Genomic DNA, 19545 nt, shown 5'->3' with positions numbered 1-19545 from the left:
AAAATGTAAGCTTTCACACCTTATGATGGGAAATCCCAGCATGAAAAGAGGCATTGGGATTTCTATCATGTCACTGGAGAACTTTGCTGGAACTGAACTCTTGTTCAAAATATTTTCACATCGATTATTCTTTTTTTTTTTTTATAGTTCAAATATTTTATTGATTTTCAAAATAAATATACAAAATTTATAATAATCACTAGAAATATACAATAATCACTAGAAATATGCAATAATCACAAAAAATATAGAAATATACAGAAGTAATTAAGTCAAGAAACCACCTAGTTGCACCTATCACAGACGATATTCTGTGAAAGAACGTTGATTATAAGACAGTACAACTAGTATCTCCTGTCAGATGTATACAGCAAAACCAGTACATGTCATTTCAGTAGAAAATATGCATGAAGATTTCCCAATGAGCACCACTAAGCGACTTAAGTTACAATAACCTGGGGATTTACACTAAAGCATTGAATGTCAACGATCCAAATCACGATAAGATTGGACAGGGCTCCATATTCTGTGGAATGAACTAGTGGAATAGTGTTTTTCAGCAATAATGCTTTCGTGTTTAGTAGACAGTATTCTACCATATAATAAAGTCTACATTGGATAGGTTCTTCCAGCAGTACAAAATATTTTATCTAGCCAGGAACAATAAGATATTAAGCAGGCGGGCATTAGGTTCTGGCAAAGAATGTGCAAGCCCATGTCGACCAGGAATAATAATTTTAAGGTGTAAGGGTTCATGGATGTTTAAGATGGTGGGTATGGTATTCTAAACTTTGTCCCAATCCAACTTAAGATGTGGGCATTAAAATATCATGTGAGGCAGGGTGCCTACGAATTTTCCACAAGACCAGCATAGGTTGGAGCCTTCTTTAGAAAATTTGGCGAGTTTCTGTGGAGTCCAATGAGATCGATGCAGTAGGAAGTATATTATTCTATACAGCTATTTATTTTTGCGTCTGTTAATATTTACTGATTTTTTTTTTTAAGTAGAACGTACAATGTAATATATTAAAAACATAATTCAATTATTTAAGTGGACAAAACTTGCTCTTTTGGCATTCTTTTTGAAATAATTTCACAATAAAGGAAAAAAATTATGGTGATATTGTGAATGGAAGGATAGAAACAAAGGGTCATTTTACTAAGCACTAATACATACCTATCACAGCTTAAAATGGCCTACCATGATACACACTCAGTTATTCTGAAGCAATTGCCAGATTATCATGCACTAATTCATGTGATAAAAATTATTTTTATTTTTTTGAGGGAGGGGGGTGTCAGGGAGTGTAGAGTGGGCATTCTTGTGCTAAACAGTGCATTCACACTGCAGGTAATTCAGGCCAGCAGCACGCTGGACTTTAAGAGAAAATGGGATAAGCATGTGGGATCACTTCAGGGAAGAATTTAGGGGGTGGGTCATTAGAGTGGGCAGACTTGTTGGGCCGTGGCCCTTTTCTGCCGTCATCTTCTATGTTTCTATGGGAAGAATATTCCGGATGCTAGGGTCCACCTTGGGGATCAACACTCGAGAAAAAGATCTGGGTGTCATCGTAAACAATATGCTGAAACCGTCCACCCAATGTGCAGCGGCGGCCAAGAAAGCAAACAAGATACTAGGAATTATTATGAAAGGGATGAGAAACAAGACTAACCTCCCCCCTTTTACTAAACTGTGATAGCAGTTATTAGCGTAGGGAGCTGCGCTGAATGCTCCGCGCTGCTCCCGACGCTCATAGAGTTCCTATTAGCGTCAAGAGCAGCGCGGATCCCTGCGCTAATAACCGCTATCACAGTTCAGTGTAAGGTGGGGTAAGAATGTTATAATGCCTCTGTATCGCTCAATGGTGCAACCTCACCTTGAGTATTGTATTCAGTCCTGATCTCCTAACTCAAAAAACATATAGCGGCACTAGAAAAGGTTCAAAGAAGAGCGACCAAGATGATAAAGGAGATGGAATTCCTCTCATATGAGGAAAGATTAAAGAAGTTAGAGCTCTTCAACTTGGAAAAGAGATGGCTTAGGGGAGATATGATCAAAGGCTACATAATTCTGGTTTAGAACGGGTGCAAGTGGATCGAATTTTTTTTTTTTTTTTTTAACCGCAGCAAGATTTACAAAGACTAGGGGACACTCGATGAAATTATTTAGTAATACTATTAAAACCAATAGGAGGAAATATTTTTGCACTCAGAGAATAGATGAGCTCTGGAACGCATTGCCAGAGGTTGTGGTAAAGGTGGATAGCCTAGCAGGTTTTAAGAAAGGTTTGTACAAATTCCTGGAGGAAAAGTCCATAGCCTGTTATTAAGCCATGGGGGAAGCCTCTGCTTGCCCTGGATTAGTAGCATGTAATGTTGCTACTCTTTGGCTTTTGGCCAGTTACTAGTGACCTGGATTGGCCACCGTGAGAATGGGCTACTGGGCTTGATGTACCATTGGTCTTACCCGGTGTTGCTGTTCTTATGCTCTTATGTGTGCCAAGTATAGGACAATCAAGTCATTATAGCATCACTGATGAGGTTGGCTCTGAGGCTCTGTGGAATGAGGCATTATGACATCACAATCTCAGCTCTGGAATGTTGCTCCCATTGGGGTTCCGGAATCTTGCTAGTCTTTGAGATGCTGAAATGTTGCTACTCCTTGGGTACTAGTGACCTGGATTGGCCACCGTGAGAAGGGGCTACTGGGCTTGATGGATGATTGATATGATCCTGTAAGGCTATTCTTATGAAATGACAAAAACAAAACTTATGATCATCTGAGTCCTTGGGGACAGATTCTGCAACCAGTGCCAGTATTGGCCAGCGCTTCCAAATCTGGCATCAGTCGCATGCCAATCAATCACTGGCACTGGTTGCAGAATCATGGCCAGGTCAAACATACCCCCTCTTTTACTAAGGTGCGCTAACCGATTAGCGTGCGCTAATTGAATTAGCATGCGCTAAATGTGCCCATAGACTAACATGCACATATTAGCATTTAGCGGGCACTAAATTGATTAGCGCACCTTAGTAAAAGAGGGCCAAAGGCCCTGGAATTTTAAGCCAGGGTTTGACATGAATTGCGCCTATGGAGGCACTTACAGGCGCCTAGGGTCATTTCCAGTGTCAACAACGCCTCTGTCGACTTTAAGCGCCAGTAGGTGCCTCCGTAGACATAATTCATGCCAACCATAGGTGCGGGAATGTAGGGCCTTCAAAAACCTGGCCTACAATTCCAGTGCCTTTGTTTGACCTGGCCACAATTCGGCAACCAGCGGCAGTGCTTGATGAGATTGTGGTGCTTTTAAATGATGCGTTCAATTACTGCGTCACTTAAAAGCAATTAAACCAATTAAGTTAGGCGGCGGTAAAGTGTCCACTGCCGCCTGTCTTCTGGTGCTGCTTCCAGAATCAGGGCCTTGCTGCCTGCAAAATGGATGGCAACTTGGTTTTTTCCTGTTACATAGAGCGTTCCGGACCCCTGTTCGGTTACAAAAATTAGATAGCTCTAAGTCTAATAGATGTTGGCATTGTCGTCTCGAAGCAGGGACTCTATAGATCATTTATTATTCTATTGTCCAGTCATTTTGGCTTTTTGGAAATCGATATGGGGCCAAATAAATTGTTTATTAGACAATCCGGTGGGTTTATTGTATGATACTATATTATTTGGAATGTCAATGAGGAAAAAAAGTCAAATTTCATCAAGAAATAATAAGCTATTACTTAATATGACAGGAGTAGCCATTCAACAAATTACATTTAATTGGAAAAATTGAAGTAGACGTAACTACAGTTTCTGGTGGAACTCTTTGTATCATATATATATGATGGAAAGAATGCTAGCCATACAAAATGGAAATTGTAATGAATTTCAGGAGGTTTGGGGTTCATTAATAGAATATTGTAATGAGTAAATGTCATTTTTCCCTTATTGATACAATTGTAAAGTGAGGGAGGGGGGAGGGATTTCTGATCTGATATTAAATGTTTAGATTAATAGAAAAGATTATTTAATATATGATATATGTAACTACATATGAAATAGTAGGGATGGGAGGGTTTAAATATTATAATTTAAATTGAATATGAAAGTTAACCAAGTGATGTATAAGTTCAAATGATAATTTCTGTTACACTTGTAAGATGCAAAAATGAATAAAGAATAAAAAAAAAAATTCATAATCCGCTTAAAAGCCTAAGCGGCTCACAATAAAACGTACATAATAATAAAACAAAACACAACCATCAGAGTAAACAACATCAGTAACTATTGTTCTCTCTAATTTGACCTTAATCTCTTCTCCAAGGTCTTACTTTGCTTGACGCAGTAATTTATTTTAATGGTTGTATGCTAATGGCAGTATTAATAAATGGCTTAATACAAAAAAATTGGTAAACTGGCTATTTTATGGGTGCAAAATAGAACAGTAGAGGATAAAGGACCACTTCAAAAGTAGACGCTAGACTTCGAGAAAGAAGAGCATATCCCCCTCCTCCTGTGTTGACCTTTTATGTCTCTCTCTCCTATTTCAAATTGTACTTCTCCCCTAAACCTTTTGTTTCTCATATGCCGTCTAAGTCTCAATGGGCTAGATTCACTAAAGGATAGTGAGTCAATCGCTGTTGGCCGATTCCTAGTTTAAGATCCCCAAAATTTTAAAGCAACTTTGGCCTCTCAGTAATGGTGATGCTCTAATCACAATGAACTTAGCTAAAGTTTGCTGTATAAGATTTTGTACATTTGTTTAATTTTTTGTCATATTATATGCGATTTTTAGTGTGTATGTTTTGTTGTCATCTGCCTAGAATTGTAGAGTCAGAGTGGAATAGAAGTCTAGAAAATAAATAAGATAAGAAATAGAGAATGTAAAAAAATCAGCATAAGAAGAACATAAGAACAGCCCCACTGGGTCAGACCAATGGTCCATCAAGTCCAATAGCTCATTCTCACGGTGGCCAATCCAGGTCCCTAGTACCTGGCCAAAACCCAAGGAGTGGCAACATTCCAGCATCTCAAAGACTAGCAAGATTCCGGAACCCCAATGAGAGCAACATTCCAGAGCTGAGATTGTGATGTCATAATGCCTCATTCCACAGTGCCTCAGAGCCAACCTTATCAGTGATGTTACAATGGCTTGACTGGCACAACCATACTGGGTCAGACCAATGGTTCTTCAAGTCCAGTAGCCTGTTCTCATGATGGCCAATCCAGGTCCCTAGTACCTGGCCAAAACCCAAAGAGTAGCAACATTCCAGCATCTCAAAGACTAGCAAGATTCTGGAACCCCAATGAGAGCAACATTCCAGAGCTGAGATTGTGATGTCATAATGCCTCATTCCACAGTGCCTCAGAGCCAACCTCATCAGTGATGCTACAATGGCTTGATTGTCCTATACTTGGTACACATAAGAGCATAAGAACAGCCACTTTTAAGGTGGCTGCTGATATCGGCGCCAGTTACAGAATTCGGCCTTGAATGGTCCTTTTATTAAGCTGTGGGTCAGACCAATAATAATAATAATAACTTTATTCTTCTATACTGCCATAGTCGTGAGACTTCTAGGCGGTTCACATTAAAGAGAGCTCGACAGTCAGCGAGTTACAATATACAGATTGTTAAAAATTGTTAAAAATTTCAGACTTATACGCAGGAATGGACATATTTGAAATAATAGAATTCGATTTAGTGTTTGGTGTAGATACTTTTTAGGTGATATTTCTGTCGAATAAGGCAGTTTTTATGGCTTTTCAAAAGGCGTCATAGTTCAGTCTAGCTCCATTAATGTAGTTGTCTAACCAGTGTTGTTTGTTTGCTTGGTCCATAAAAGTTCTATCCAGAAATGTTTTGTATTTACAGCCGGTGATGCTTGGGTATGCAAATAGCTTGCAGTTTCTGGTTTGTCTTGTAGGGCAGTATAGTACGAAGTGAGGTAGCAGGTAGGTAGGAGCTAGTCCCCAAACCAGCTTGAAACATATGCAAGAGAACTTGAATATTATTCGCACCTCCATTGGCAGCCAGTGTAGAAGTCTGTAGTAGGGGCTAACATGGTCGCTTTTTTTCAATCCAAATATCCAAATGTGTTCTGAACAATTCTAAGTTTCCTCACTGTTTTTTTGGGTATACTCATATAAATGATATTGCAATAGTCCAGTGTAAAAGGCTCTAGCGATTGCACTAAATGATAATGGGTCAAAGTATTTTTTGATGGTCTTTAACTTCCATAATGTCAGGAAACACTTTTTTACCACTATGTTCGAGTGTTCAACCATTGTCAAATGTGTGTCTAATGTGACTCCCGATATTTTTATTGTTTTAGTAATCGGGTAGTCGCGATCTTTTATATGTCACGTCGTTTTGGTAATTTTGTCCGTTGGGCTTGCAAGGAAGACTTTTGCTCTTTTCTGTGTTTAGTTTCAGTTTGAAGTTCTATTTTGGTCATAATATGAGAAATGTATTCTGAGGTTTCGTTTGTTATGTCGTTCACTGGGATTAAAATGGAAATGTCATCTGCATATATGTAGTAGTTTAAGTTTAGCTTTTGCAGGAAGTGTCCTAAGGATGATATGTAGATGTTGAATAGTGTAGGTGATAGTGGCGAACCCTGCGGTACTCCCGAGGGGTTTTTCCAGGAGTTTGAGTATGTCCCACAACTAATCACATGGTTGTTAGGAAACCCTGTATCCAGTTCCTTACTCTTCCCGTAATTCCTATTTCATCAAGGCAGTGTAGCATTATTTCGTGATCAACAAGATCAAAAGCACTGCTGAAGTCTAGTTATAAAATCAGAGCACTTGTTCCTTTGCTGAATAAGCCGTATAGGTGATTAAGGATCGAGGCTAAGACTGTCTCATCTAGCCCAGTAGCCCATTCTCACAGTGGCCAATCCAGGTCACTAGTACCTGGCCAAAACCTAAACTGTAGCAACATTCCATGCTACCGATCCAGGGCAAGTAGTGGCTTCCCCCATGTCTTTCTCAATAACAGACTATGGACTTTCCCTCCAGGGACTTGTCCAAACCTTTCTTGAAACCAACTACGCTATCCTCTCTTACCACATCCTCTGGCAACGCGTTCCAGAGCTTAACTATTCTGCGAGTAAAAAAATATTTCCTCCTATTGGTATCCCCTAGTCCGTAATTTTTTGACGGAGTGAAAAATCGATCCACTTGTACCCGTTCTTCTCCACTCAGGATTTTGTAGACTTCAATCCTATCTCCCCTCAGTCATCTCTTTTCCAAGTTGAAGCGAGAGGAGTTCCATCCCCTTTATCATCCTGGTTGCTTTTCTCTGAACCTTTTCTAGCACTGCCATATCTTTCTTGAGATAAAGAGACCAGAATTGAACACAATAATCCTGATGAGGTCGCACCATGGAGTGATACAGGCGCATTATAACATTCTTAGTCTTATTAACCATCCCTTTTTTAAATGTTTATGTTTTATAACATTTGATATACCTCTTAAGCATATTACAGATCTAAGCGGTTTACAATAAAATTCCTAGCATCCTGTTTGCTTTTTTGGTTGCCGCCGCAAGCTAGGTGGAAGGTTTCATCGTATCGCCTAAGATGACCCCCAGATCAGTTTATGTTCTGTCAAGATACATTTTACCTTCATTTTTTTTCATTCCATGCTTTTCTTTTAAAAGTCTGAGTCAAAAGCAGAATGGCTGCCACAATGATTACGAGGCATTTATTTTTCCACTGATCAGTAAATTTCTAGGATAGTGAATTTGAAAAATTTCAGATTTATTTTTTTATTTTAAAGTTTTATTTTAAAAAATTTGCAACAAAGTACACACAACACCCACATGGCATGCAAATAGAATAAATAAGAAAAAACCCAAAATATTTAAACAGATAATTAGCAAAAAAAAAAAATCACTTTCATATATGAATAAAAAAAAAAACCAGACAGAATTCTGGCTCCCCCTCCTACTAAAGGCTCCTTTTACAAAGGCGCGCTAGCGATTTAATGCATGTAATACCGCGCGCTAAACCGCCAGCTGCGCTAGCCACTACCGCCTCCTCTTGAGCAGGCGGTAGTTTTTAGGACTGCACGGGGGTTAGCGCCTGATGAAAAGTCGCGCGCGTAACCCCGCTAGCGCGGCTTCATAAAAGGAGCCCTTAAAGACTCAATATATAATGTTCATGTGAATACAAACTAATCACCCACCAGTGGTCACAGAAGGAATGACAACTTGTTGATGTGAAGCCAAACAGGTTGTCAATTATGCAGGTTGCCAAAAGATGTAAGTGCATTTATAGGAAACATAAGGAAAATAGTGCTCCCTAATTACAATAAACCTGGTTTCAATAACAAAACTTTCTTCTGTGCTTCTTTCGTTGTATTAGGAAAAAATTCTAATTGTACTTTTAAGAAATAATTCCATCTTGTGCTTAAAAACCCGTAAAGATACAGTAATCAGTTTTTGTCATACTTCGGTGCATAGGAAACTATCAGAGTTGACAGTGTCATCAAATCAGAGCCAAAGTTCTCTAATAAATTGGTAGCATTCAGAGTTGGAGGTTCAGGAGATCCACTAAGGACCTGATTCTTGTAGGGATGCTGAAAGTTAGGCAGTGATAGGCATCCTTCCACCATCTAACATAATTGGTTTAATTGGTGATAAGTGACCCGGTAATTGACTGGGTTGTTTAAAACCAATTATAAACTAATTTAAAATGCAGATTTAGGTTTTAAAACTCTTAGATAAGCCACCCCATGTTACTAGCCGCGGCTTATCTAAGCGTTTTAAAACCTAAAACGGCCTATACCATGGGGCGGTTGGGGCGGCCTATACATCCCTCCCCCCCCCAGTAAATACCTTCGTTGGCTGCCTCCTGCCTCGTCGTGGGCAGCGGTGCAGGGCAGGCGCATTCTTTTCTGCATCCAGCCGGCACAGCTTCTTCAGTGCCTGCATTAGTTCTCGTACGATTCGCGAGACCTGGTGCAGGGATTGAGGAAAGCAGCGTGGGGGCCAGCTGGCTGTTGAAAAGAATGCTCCTGCCCTGCACCGCTGGCCGTGACGAGGAAGGAGGCAGCCGGTAACCATCCAAGAGGGAGCTGCAGGTACCGGGGACTCCGCAGCAGATCTTCCTTTGGGGTGGCTTATCTACGACGTCTTTAGATAGGCCGCCGCATATAAGGAAGCCGCACCCAGTGCAGGGGATTGTAAAACCCATGTATAGGCCGCGGCCTATACATGGGGAATAGGGTAACAAGCAATTATTGGTGTTACGAGAGAATCTCAGGCTCAAATACTTAAATCTAACCAGATCTATATATAGGCACAACTTCTCCCTTTCACTTTTAGACCTAGCTTTATTTGTAAAACATTTTCAATTACCCTCCTGATGTTGTTTTTCCTTAAATGTTCTTCTACTTTCTTTAACAATTGTAGTTCACTCCTCTTTCCCTATGTATCACTAATTAATTGTGTACATTGATTGTATGTTTACCTATATAAATTGTTTTATTTTGTCCCCCCCAAAAAACTTTTATTGTTATACGCATTGAAATATTTGATACTGCATTTATATCAAAATTTTAATAAACTTGAACTTAAAACTTGAATCAATAGAGGGTTATGCACATAAATTTGGGCATGGGTTCCATGCTATGCACATAAATTTGGGCATGGTTTCCATGCCTAAATTTTGGGGGTCACAGAAATAGGCTGGACTTAGCTGTTTGGGGGTGCGCCATTAGATTGCACATGTAATTACAGAATTAGGGTTTCCACGTCTAAATTTAGGAAAAGTCATTTGCACCACGTTTTCATTGGTGCAAAATGTAGTCGTGATTCCCAGGTTTATAAACTAGCGCACCAATTTCTGGGACGCCACATTTAAAAATTTACCCCTAAGTTTATAGAATCGTGCCTAAGTGAAATTGGAAACGTAGCTGCAAATGTGCGCCAATTAGCAGTAAATGATGCCACTTAAGGACTATTTTGGGTGCTTAAGGCCAATTGGCGCTTAATTTAATTATTAAGGGGTCCTTTTACTAAGGCGCGCTAGCCGTTTTATCAGCGCACACTAAATGCTAACGCGTCCATGGATGCGTTAGTATTTAGCACACGCTAAAACGGCTAGCGCGGCTTCGTAAAAGGACCCTTAAGTTAGGCACACAAATAGCACTATTCTGTAACTTGTGTGCTAGTTGGACATTTGGACGGGTAACATTATAGAATCCGAGGGATTTTATCTTTATTTCATGGCGGCTCAGTCAGAATCGGCCTTTACCAAGGCCACGGCACCACAAGCCTTCATTTGTAGCTCTGCGGCGTATTTCCCCAGTTTTAACCTTCCGCTCATTCCCTCCCCCCCCATTTAGTCAAGTAAAGGTTATGACAGTTCTTGGCCTAGTAGGTTGAGGCTGACCACTAGATACCGCTATTGTTCACTAGCTGTGACTTCCTTGCACTTGGAGTTGTGATATTGTGTTAGCAGAATCCCCCAGTACTGGTTCAAGAATAAAACTAGGCCTCCTGCTTGCCATCAGGCTGGTCTTCTACATATATTCATTTTTCAACAATATTAGTAAAGGCACCATAAAGATCAAGTGCTCCTGAGCACTTGATTGATCCTACTTTTGAAAGATGTGTTCCAGAAGCAGATTGATTTGATGAAACTCATCGTAATGAGAATATGGCATAAACATATACAGTATATCAACTGGTAAGCTCTGTCTATCTTACATATACAGATTTACTGAGATTTGGAACAAAATTCCATCTTCTATTAGGACTCTCACTTCCCTTCAAATCTTTCGAAAGACTTTGAAAACTTCCTTATTTCAACAATATTTAGACAATTGCCGTAGGATATGAAAATAATCTTTGTATTTTTTTTTTAATTAAACTTTATTGATTTTCCAAATATGAACAGTGCAAATAATCAATAATCAATTGAACATCTAATAAAACAATAAAAGCACATTCATCTTTCAAACATCTATAAGCAAGCCTTATAACGCACCCACCCATCTAATCAATAAAAGCACAAATGCATATAATACAAATAATCATACACTAACATTTCCTTATATAGAATAAGAATGCAATTCCACCCACCTCCACCCACTCTGTATGTATGTATTCAAAGGTGTAAAACTAAGATAAAAATAAGCCTCCCCACCCTTCCCTGGATGTGCTTGAGAAAATAACAAAAATTAAAACTTACAAACAACTTTAATGAGGTAATCTTTGTATTATTGCCGATAGCGATTCTTGCCAATCAGGTAGTAAGTACAGCGGTACCTCGGAATCCGAACGCCCCAGAACTCGAACGTTTTGGAATCCAAACTTTTTTTTGTAGTAAATTTTGCCCCAGAATCTGAACTCGGCTTTGGAATCCGAACGCCCTGCACATTGTATGTGTGTGTTTCTGCCCCTAAAATCCAGTGTATTTCCTGTTAAAATTTGAGTTTGTGGGACCCAGGAACGGATTAATCCAGTTTCCATTATTTTCAATGGGAAAAATTGTCTTGGAACTCAAACGTATTGGAACTTGAACGGGGTTCTGGAACGGATTAAGTTTGGATTCCAAGGCATCACTGTTTTAAATTTTGGTTCAAGCTCATGTTTTATCAAATTCTATCCAAAGATTATGAATCTGTTTGCATGCTTTTATGTTTAACTGAATCGAGCTCCAATTTGGGGGACATTGCAGTATACAAACCTACGCTTTAGATTAGATTTGATAAATATCTTTGTCTTTCAATATATATTAGTTCTTTTCTTTTCCCATTTCAGGTAGCAGGGAAGCGGCATTCACCTATGCCATCATTGCTGCCGGAGTAGCTCATGCAATCACCGCTGCTTGCACACGGGGAAACATGAGCGACTGCGGTTGCGACAAGGAGAAGCAGGGACAGTTCCACAGAGAGGAAGGATGGAAATGGGGCGGCTGCTCGGCGGATGTCAGATATGGAATAGGATTCTCCAAAGTGTTTGTGGATGCCAGGGAGATCAAGCAGAATGCAAGAACTCTCATGAACTTACACAACAACGAGGCGGGACGAAAGGTAGGCAGTATTTTCCCAAACATTATATTTTCACTCTTCTTTTCAAGCCTTAGGTGTATTGTATATTTAAGAGTGTTATTCTAGGAGAGAGCAGACCGGGGAAGTCATAAGTTTGTGAGGGTAGTCTCTCTCAAACAAAAAGCAAAACAGAGAGAAGTCCAGTCTGTTCAAAATCCAAGCAGTCCAAAGGAAAAAGGAGGGAGGGCCAGATCTTCAAGCGAACCAACTTTAATGGCGACCAAAACAGTGAGCCTCCATCAGGAGTCCAGGGTGTTAATATGCAGTTAGTCAATGCCCACAAAAATATGCTTAATACTGCTGCATAGAAGGATATTTTTTTGTGATTTGGCATTACTTTGTGGGCATTGACTAACACCCTGACGCAGGCTCATTTGCCGAAACACGGCCCGTGTCGAGTCTTATGTTTCTTTAAATGATTTCTTGTATAGACTATATTGGTTGCCATTAAAGTGTGGTTCGTTTGAAGAGCTGGTCCTCTCTGCTGTTTCCTTTGGTAGTCTCTCTCAAACATTTGAATAGGGTTACCAGATGTCTGGATTTTCCCCAGACACGTCCACCTTTTCGAGGACATGTCCGGGGGACTGGACGGCTTTTCAAAACCAAGCACTTGGTCTGGGTTTTGAAAAGCTTCCTGACGTAATTGTGTCGGGAAGGGAAATCCTCGTATGCGTGGAGGCAACGCGGTGATAGTACGGTTCATAGACAACGGCGCGAAAGACAAAAGCGCGCGCCGACAATTGAGCGCAGCGTGCGCCGCCGCGCCGCTCTAAATTACAGTTTTTAGGGGCTCCGACGGGGGGTTTTGTTGGGGAACCTCCCCAGTTTACTTAATAGACATCGCGCCGGTGTTATGGAGGGTTTGGGGGGTTGTAACCCTCCACATTTTACTGTAAACTGAACTTTTTCCCTAAAAACAGGGAAAAAGTGAAGTTTTCAGTAAAATGTGGGGGGTTACAACCCCCCACACCCCCCACAACGCCCCCACAAAGCGGTGCGATGTCTATAAAGTAAAGTGGGGGGGTTCCCCCCCACACCCCCCTTTGGAGCACTAAAAACAGTAATTTAGAGCGGCACGGCGGTGCGCGCTGCGCTCAATTGTCTGGGCGCGCCTTTGTCCCAGTGCGCTTTTGACCTGACACCGATAGTACGCTCACATGCGCGCGACTTCATCGCGTCATTTCCACGCAGGTGTGGATGCCGTCCAGGGGCAGGGCTTGGGGGGGGGAGCAGAACAGGGTGGGAAAGTCCTGGGGGCACGGTCAGGGGGGGGGGGTCAGATTTTCCCAAAGGAAAATCAGGTAACCCTACATTTGATGAAATGTACATTTTGATGGAATATATCGTCATCTTTAATTGACTATCTTGTAAGTGCTGCATTGCAAATAATAAAGTCCGTTAGGGCAAAAACGTTTATGAAATTTTTCAGGTTTAGGAATGCATGGATTTCTTTTTGCATCTTTGTACCCTTCCGCCTCTGCATACCCTCCCTAAAGAGTATAACCGGAGGAAGATGGGGGGGGGGGGAATCTTTGTTAACCTGGGAACTGTGGGAGCTCCTCCAACTAGGCATATGCTTAGCATTCCTCATGGACCACAGAGGTTGCCGTGGTTTCAGCAACTATTTTCTCTCCCTTGCCCAGGGTTAAAACGCACTATCTCCACAGCTCAATTCGATCCAAGTAACCCTGACAGATGTGGCATCTGAATTTGCATCTCTCAACAGTGCGGCACAGTGCGGCACAGCCAGCCCAGAAATGAAGTTTTGTCGCCAAGGACAGAATTTTAAATAGCCTCCATTATATGTCAAGCGAATAGGCTCTTTTGAAATGTGGGCGCTGGGTCAGTTCTCAAAGAAAAAGGCCCCCAATTTCTCATTTTGTGTTGTTTATAGCAACATTCATTTTATGGGAATTTTCCTCAGGCTTTTTTATTTTTTTTAATTTCAGAGGTATCTTTCTTGAAACACTTGCTCGATACAATTCTCACATAAATAGGAATCATTCCTGCAAATAAGTGAACAAAACAGCACAAATACAAGCTTTTTCTATGTCCCACCAGCAAATCTTACATCCCCCCCCCCCCCAAACAAATCCCACAGTAACACATGAAGATACAATTATGCTCAGTAGGGCATACTGAAATAAACCCACATAAAGAAGGGCATAGCAACCAGAACACGGGAAGTCATCATGCCTTTGTATCGAGCGATGGTACGTCCACATCTGGAGTACTGCGTTCAGTATTGGTCGCCGCACCTCAAGAAGGACATGGCGGTACTTGAGAGAGTCCAAAGGAGAGCAACGAAACTGGTAAGAGGGCTGGAACACTGCTCATACGCCGAGAGGCTGGATAGGCTGGGGCTCTTCTCTCTGGAGAAAAGGAGGCTCAGGGGAGATATGATAGAGACCTTCAAGATCATGAGGGGCATAGAGAGGGTGGATAGGACAGATTCTTCAGACTGAAGGGGACAGCAAATACGAGGGGACATTCTGAGAAACTGAAGGGAGATAGGTTCAAAACAAATGCAAGGAAGTTTTTTTTCACCCAAAGGGTAGTGGACACTTGGAATGCGCTACCGGAGGAAGTGATCAGACAGAATACGGTACAAGGATTCAAACAGGGATTGGATGGATTCCTGAGGGATAAAGGGATCGTGGGATACTGAGGGAGGAGCTGGGAGGTAACACAAGTATAGGAAGTAAATCAGGTAATGTGTATAAACTAACCTGGTCGTGCATGTGCAAGACCGGAGGGCTAGGACTTCGATAGGAAGGCAGGACTTAAACGGGAAACCAAGGTGGCAAGGGAGCCCCTTCTGATGATTCAGACAGGTCTTGACCTGTTTTGGGCCGCCGCGGGAGCGGACTGCTGGGCGGGATGGACCTGTGGTCTGACCCGGCGGAGGCACTGCTTATGTTCTTATGTAGCAAAAGGTTTGGTTTTTATTCCTCCCAGCCATTTTAAACAAATCAATATCCTGTAATACTTTCTCTAAAATTCAAGGGTGACCTCCACTCCCTCCACAAAACAGTTCAAGGGTTATTAGCCAAGTAGCAGAGCTCCAGGATTATCTAAAGCAATGTGTTGCAAACTTTTTACGGTGCGGCACACTCATTTATTTATTTGTTCAATTTTTTATGCCATTCTCCCAGGGGAGATCAGAACAGTTTATGTGAATTTATTCCCTGTCTGTCCCAAAGGGCTCACAATCTGTCTAATGTACCTGGGTCAATGGGGGGATTAAGTGACTTGCCCAGGGCCACAAGGAGCAGTGAGGGTTTGAACCCAGAAACCTCAGGGTGCTGAGGCTGTAGCTTTAACCACTGCACCACTCTAGAAATCAAAAAGTAGTGAAAGTGAGCCAGGTATAGGACAATCAAGCCATTGTGACATCACTGATGAGGTTGGCTCTTAGTCATTGGTGGATTGAGGCATTATGATGTCACAATACCAGCTCTGGTTATCAAGAGGCTGAAACTTTTCACACTATTTATTTAATTTTCTATACTGTTCTCCCAGGGGAGCTCAGAATGGTTTACATGACTTTATTCAGGTACTCAAGCATTTTTCCCTGTCTGTCCTGGTGGGCTCACAATCTCTATAATATATCTGGGGCAAAGAGGGGATTAAGTGTTTTGCCCAGGGTCATAAGGAGCAGTGTGGATTTGAACCCACAACCTCAGGGTGCTGAGGCTGTAGCGTTAACCACTGCGCCACACCTAGAAATGCACGGACGTCGATGCAGTGGCGTCGCACGCATGTATGATGTATTATGTCGTATCTACTCCAGCCACGGCCCTGAGCCTCCTATTACCCTGTGGTGGGGGGAGAGGGGGTGGGATACTGCAGAAGGAGAGATGAGGAGAAGGAGCAGAGGCACCGGCATGGAAGAGAGGCGCAGGGGGGGGGGTCGGCCGACTGACTACAAGAGACGCGTCCTGTAAGCAGTCAGCCAGTGCTAGCGCCTCTCCTCCTCGCTGTTATCTCGCAGACTCACCTGGAATCTGCTGGGGCACACAGTTTGCGATACACTGATCTAAAGGGGAACACAGCACTTAGTAGGTCCCAAATACTTCACCAAGAATTTATTTTCTTCAATTTTTATGAGAGCAATATTGTTGGTATGACTTATGTTTACTGACGTACTTACATACTGCCCTTCGCAAGACCATCAAAGTGTTTTATTTACAAGTGTCTTCTAGACCGATTCCGAGAATATAATTCTTCTGAGGTCCAAAAGGAAAGAAAAAAAGTGTATTAATAACATGAAGGTCTGAAATGAAATATTAGTAATTGGAAGAATTATATTCTTGGAATCGGTATAGAAGGTATTGGTTTAGTTCCAAGATTTGAGATAACAGCCTTTATTTAGTGTGGGCACATTTGATATCATGGCACAAGAACCCATTGAATTTGGAGGCTACTCTGAGGAGTACCTACAGAAAGTTTTGAAAAGGCCGGCCCTCTTAGATGAGGAGGAGGAGCATTCCTTGACCAACACATCATGGGTGGAATTATTTACAAGTGTGCCACCTTTCAGAAAGGATGCACCCACTTTTTTCATATTGAAGTGCACTATTAAGAACACATGGACCTCCCTCCCTCACCCAAATTACAGACTTTTTCCTTTCCTTTCCGGAAGAAACTGACATGTTGACACGCTGTTTAAAATGGATGCATACCTAGAAGCAATCTGTGTTGTTTCCCTTTAAGAATGGCAGGTGGAAGGTCTGTGCGTTTCGGGCATCTCTATATTTTGCCCCTGCAATTTCAGCAGATGCCCAAATATGAACTTTCAGAAATACCATATCTAAAAGACAGGGCTATAAGTGTAACATTCCTTTAACACAGCTTGTCTTTATTTTACAAGGACAGTAGTTTTATGATATAGTTGGCGCAGTGGGCTGAGAACCTGGGGACTGGGTTCAGGTCTTACTGTGGCTCCTTGTGACCCCGGGCAAGTCACTTAACCCTCTATTGACTCAAAGGGGCAACAGAGAGAGCAAGACACCCCAGAACCTTCAATGGAGATAAAGGGCTCTCCTTAAACAAAGCACAGCGATCACTCATCCAAAAGGAATTTAGCGTAAAGAGGACTGGGGCTGAGGACAAATGCTTTCTCTCTCCATCTCAAAGTTTCCAGCCTCTGTTCTGACATAATTTAAACATATGACCAACAGACTTTCCCACCAGTATTTAAAACTGTTTCCCGCCACAATTCAAATTTGCGTACCAACGAACTATTCTACCAAAATTAAAATCTGTGACCAACAGACTTTCGCTCCACAATTCAAATGTGTGGCCAACGGAGTTTCCCTTCATAATTCAAATTTGTGACCAATGAACTTTTGTGTCAAAATTCAAAATCATGACCAACGGACTTTCCTGCCTCAGACACCTAAAACCCCAGCCAATCGGGCTAGAGGACCCACTATATATAAAGACAAATTGCAGACCTCACAGCATACCCTTAAAAAAGCCACAGTATGATGGCTGAAACGTCAGTCCTACGTGGTGAGACCCAGATAACTGCAACAATCATCACTTAAACCTCCATTGTCCTAGGTCCAAAACTTAGATTGTGAGCCCATTAGGGACAGAGAACTTGTGTATAATAAATGTAAACCTCTTGGATTATACTACAAAAAGGCAGTATATCAAAGCCATGATCCTTTCCTTGTGGAGCTGGTATATACAGAAGTCGCACCAGTATTCAAAGATAAAAATAAATGCATACTTTCCCTTTGAAAACTACAATACAGAAAGATTTCAAGTCAGCTAAAAGTTCCATTTAGCCCAGCTCTCTATTTTCAGTGGTGGCCAATCTATGGCCAAGAACCTGGCAGGATCTCAAAAGTAAGAAGACTCCATGCTACTTACCCTCAGGTTTTCACCAGGTCAGCTTTAGCAATGGTTTATAGATTTTTCTTCCAGGAGCCTGCCCTATTTTTAAGCTTAGCTTTAACAACTTCTGGCGAATAATTCTAGAGCTTAACTATCTGTTTAGTGAAAAATATTTCTCCGATTTGCTTAGTAACATAGGACCAGATTCGGCAAATGGCACCCAAAGTAAGGCTACTCATATATTAACCAAGTGCAATGATTGAGCGGTCCAAGATGGCGGCGTGACTAGTGTGTAGCTGGCGAGTCTCTAACCTTTTTTCCTCAACGAAATGCTGCATACCAAAAGGAAGGGCTTAGTTCGGTCTGTTCCCTCACCGTCCGGAACTTCAATGCCCCTGCGACAGACTCTGCTGGATTTTACCACTAGAATTCCTCTTCAGTCTGGAACGCGAGGCTCTTTGGAATTGGCGTCCCAGGACTTGGGCACCTCCCCAGAGTCGGAAGTCTCTCTCTCGCCTCCTGACCCGGTAGTACTTCCGTGCCCTGCGACTGACTTGTCTATGCAGGAGAGGAGCCCCGATGCCGGAGTGGCTGTAGGCAGTGGCGTACCTAGCAAATTTTTTGAAACCCCCCCCCCATCTGTATGAAAAACTTGATTTTTAATAACAAGCCACATGTCACATATGAGTACCTAGGAAAAGGCAGCATCTTACATTTTGCAGTGAGCAGTACAACATCAATACACCCATTGTAAAACTAAACAAGCCAGACTAGTACAGATCAATCCTGCAGTCAATCCTAACAAAAAAACCATGTCTTTCGAACACAGAAACACCTTCGCCTAGTATGGAATATGTTATCACAAACTAACCCCTCCCTCTTTTACAAAACTGTAGTGTGGATTTTAGCCACAGTGGTAACAGCTCTGACGCTCATAGAATTCTGAGCATCAGAGCTGCTACCACCATGGCTGACGCTAAAAAACGCTCCACAATTTTGTAAAAGGGGGGATAAAATAGAAATACATAGACAAAGGTAAAATTGAACCATTAAGAAGCTGGACTCTGCATACAATGCACCACAGAAACAGTGACACATGTCTCCTAAAGCAATAAATAAATAGAAAATTTTTTTCTACCTTTGTTTTATGTGGTTTCTGCTTTCCTCATCTTTTTGTAACTCTCTTCCTTCCATCCAGTCTGCCGTCTCTCTTCCCCTATATGACATCTTCTCTCCTTCTATGCCCCTTCCAGAAACTGTATGCCTCCCCTTCCATCTCTCCTTTCACCCCCATTGGTCTGGCATCTCTCTCCTCTCCTTCCCTCTCCCACACCTTTCCTCTGCAATCCCTTTTTCACCTCATTTTCCTTTTCTGCATCTGTCTAGATTACGTTCTTACTCCCTTCTCATCAATGTCCTTTTTTACTGTCTACCTATAGCTAGCCACCTCTTTCCCTCACCCCTCCAGTGTTTCCCTAACTCAATCCTTTTCTCCCCATCATGTGCTCTCCTTTTATTTATCTCCTCCTTCCATCATGTATCCTCTTTCTCTAACCCTTCCATCTAGTACCTTCTCCTCTCTCTGTCCACTTCCATCCAGCATCTGCTCCCCTCTTTCTCTCCTCTCATTTCCTTCTTGCATT

At 41.8% G+C, this 19545-nt stretch overlaps 1 protein-coding gene across 1 annotated transcript in view; it reads left to right on the top strand.

The window, feature by feature from the left end:
* WNT7A (Wnt family member 7A) overlaps positions 1–19545 on the top strand; it is a 100650-nt gene that overhangs the window by 37692 nt on the left and 43413 nt on the right. The window contains exon 3 of the mRNA XM_033926405.1: positions 11766–12037. Within this exon, the coding sequence (XP_033782296.1) occupies positions 11766–12037 (272 nt within the window). The remainder of the gene's footprint in view (positions 1–11765; positions 12038–19545) is intronic.

The sequence above is a fragment of the Geotrypetes seraphini genome, chromosome 17, assembly GCF_902459505.1.
Source record: "Geotrypetes seraphini chromosome 17, aGeoSer1.1, whole genome shotgun sequence".
NCBI lineage: Eukaryota > Metazoa > Chordata > Amphibia > Gymnophiona > Dermophiidae > Geotrypetes > Geotrypetes seraphini.
Note: the sequence above shows the minus strand (reverse complement) of the source record. Positions and strands in the feature narration are given on the sequence as shown.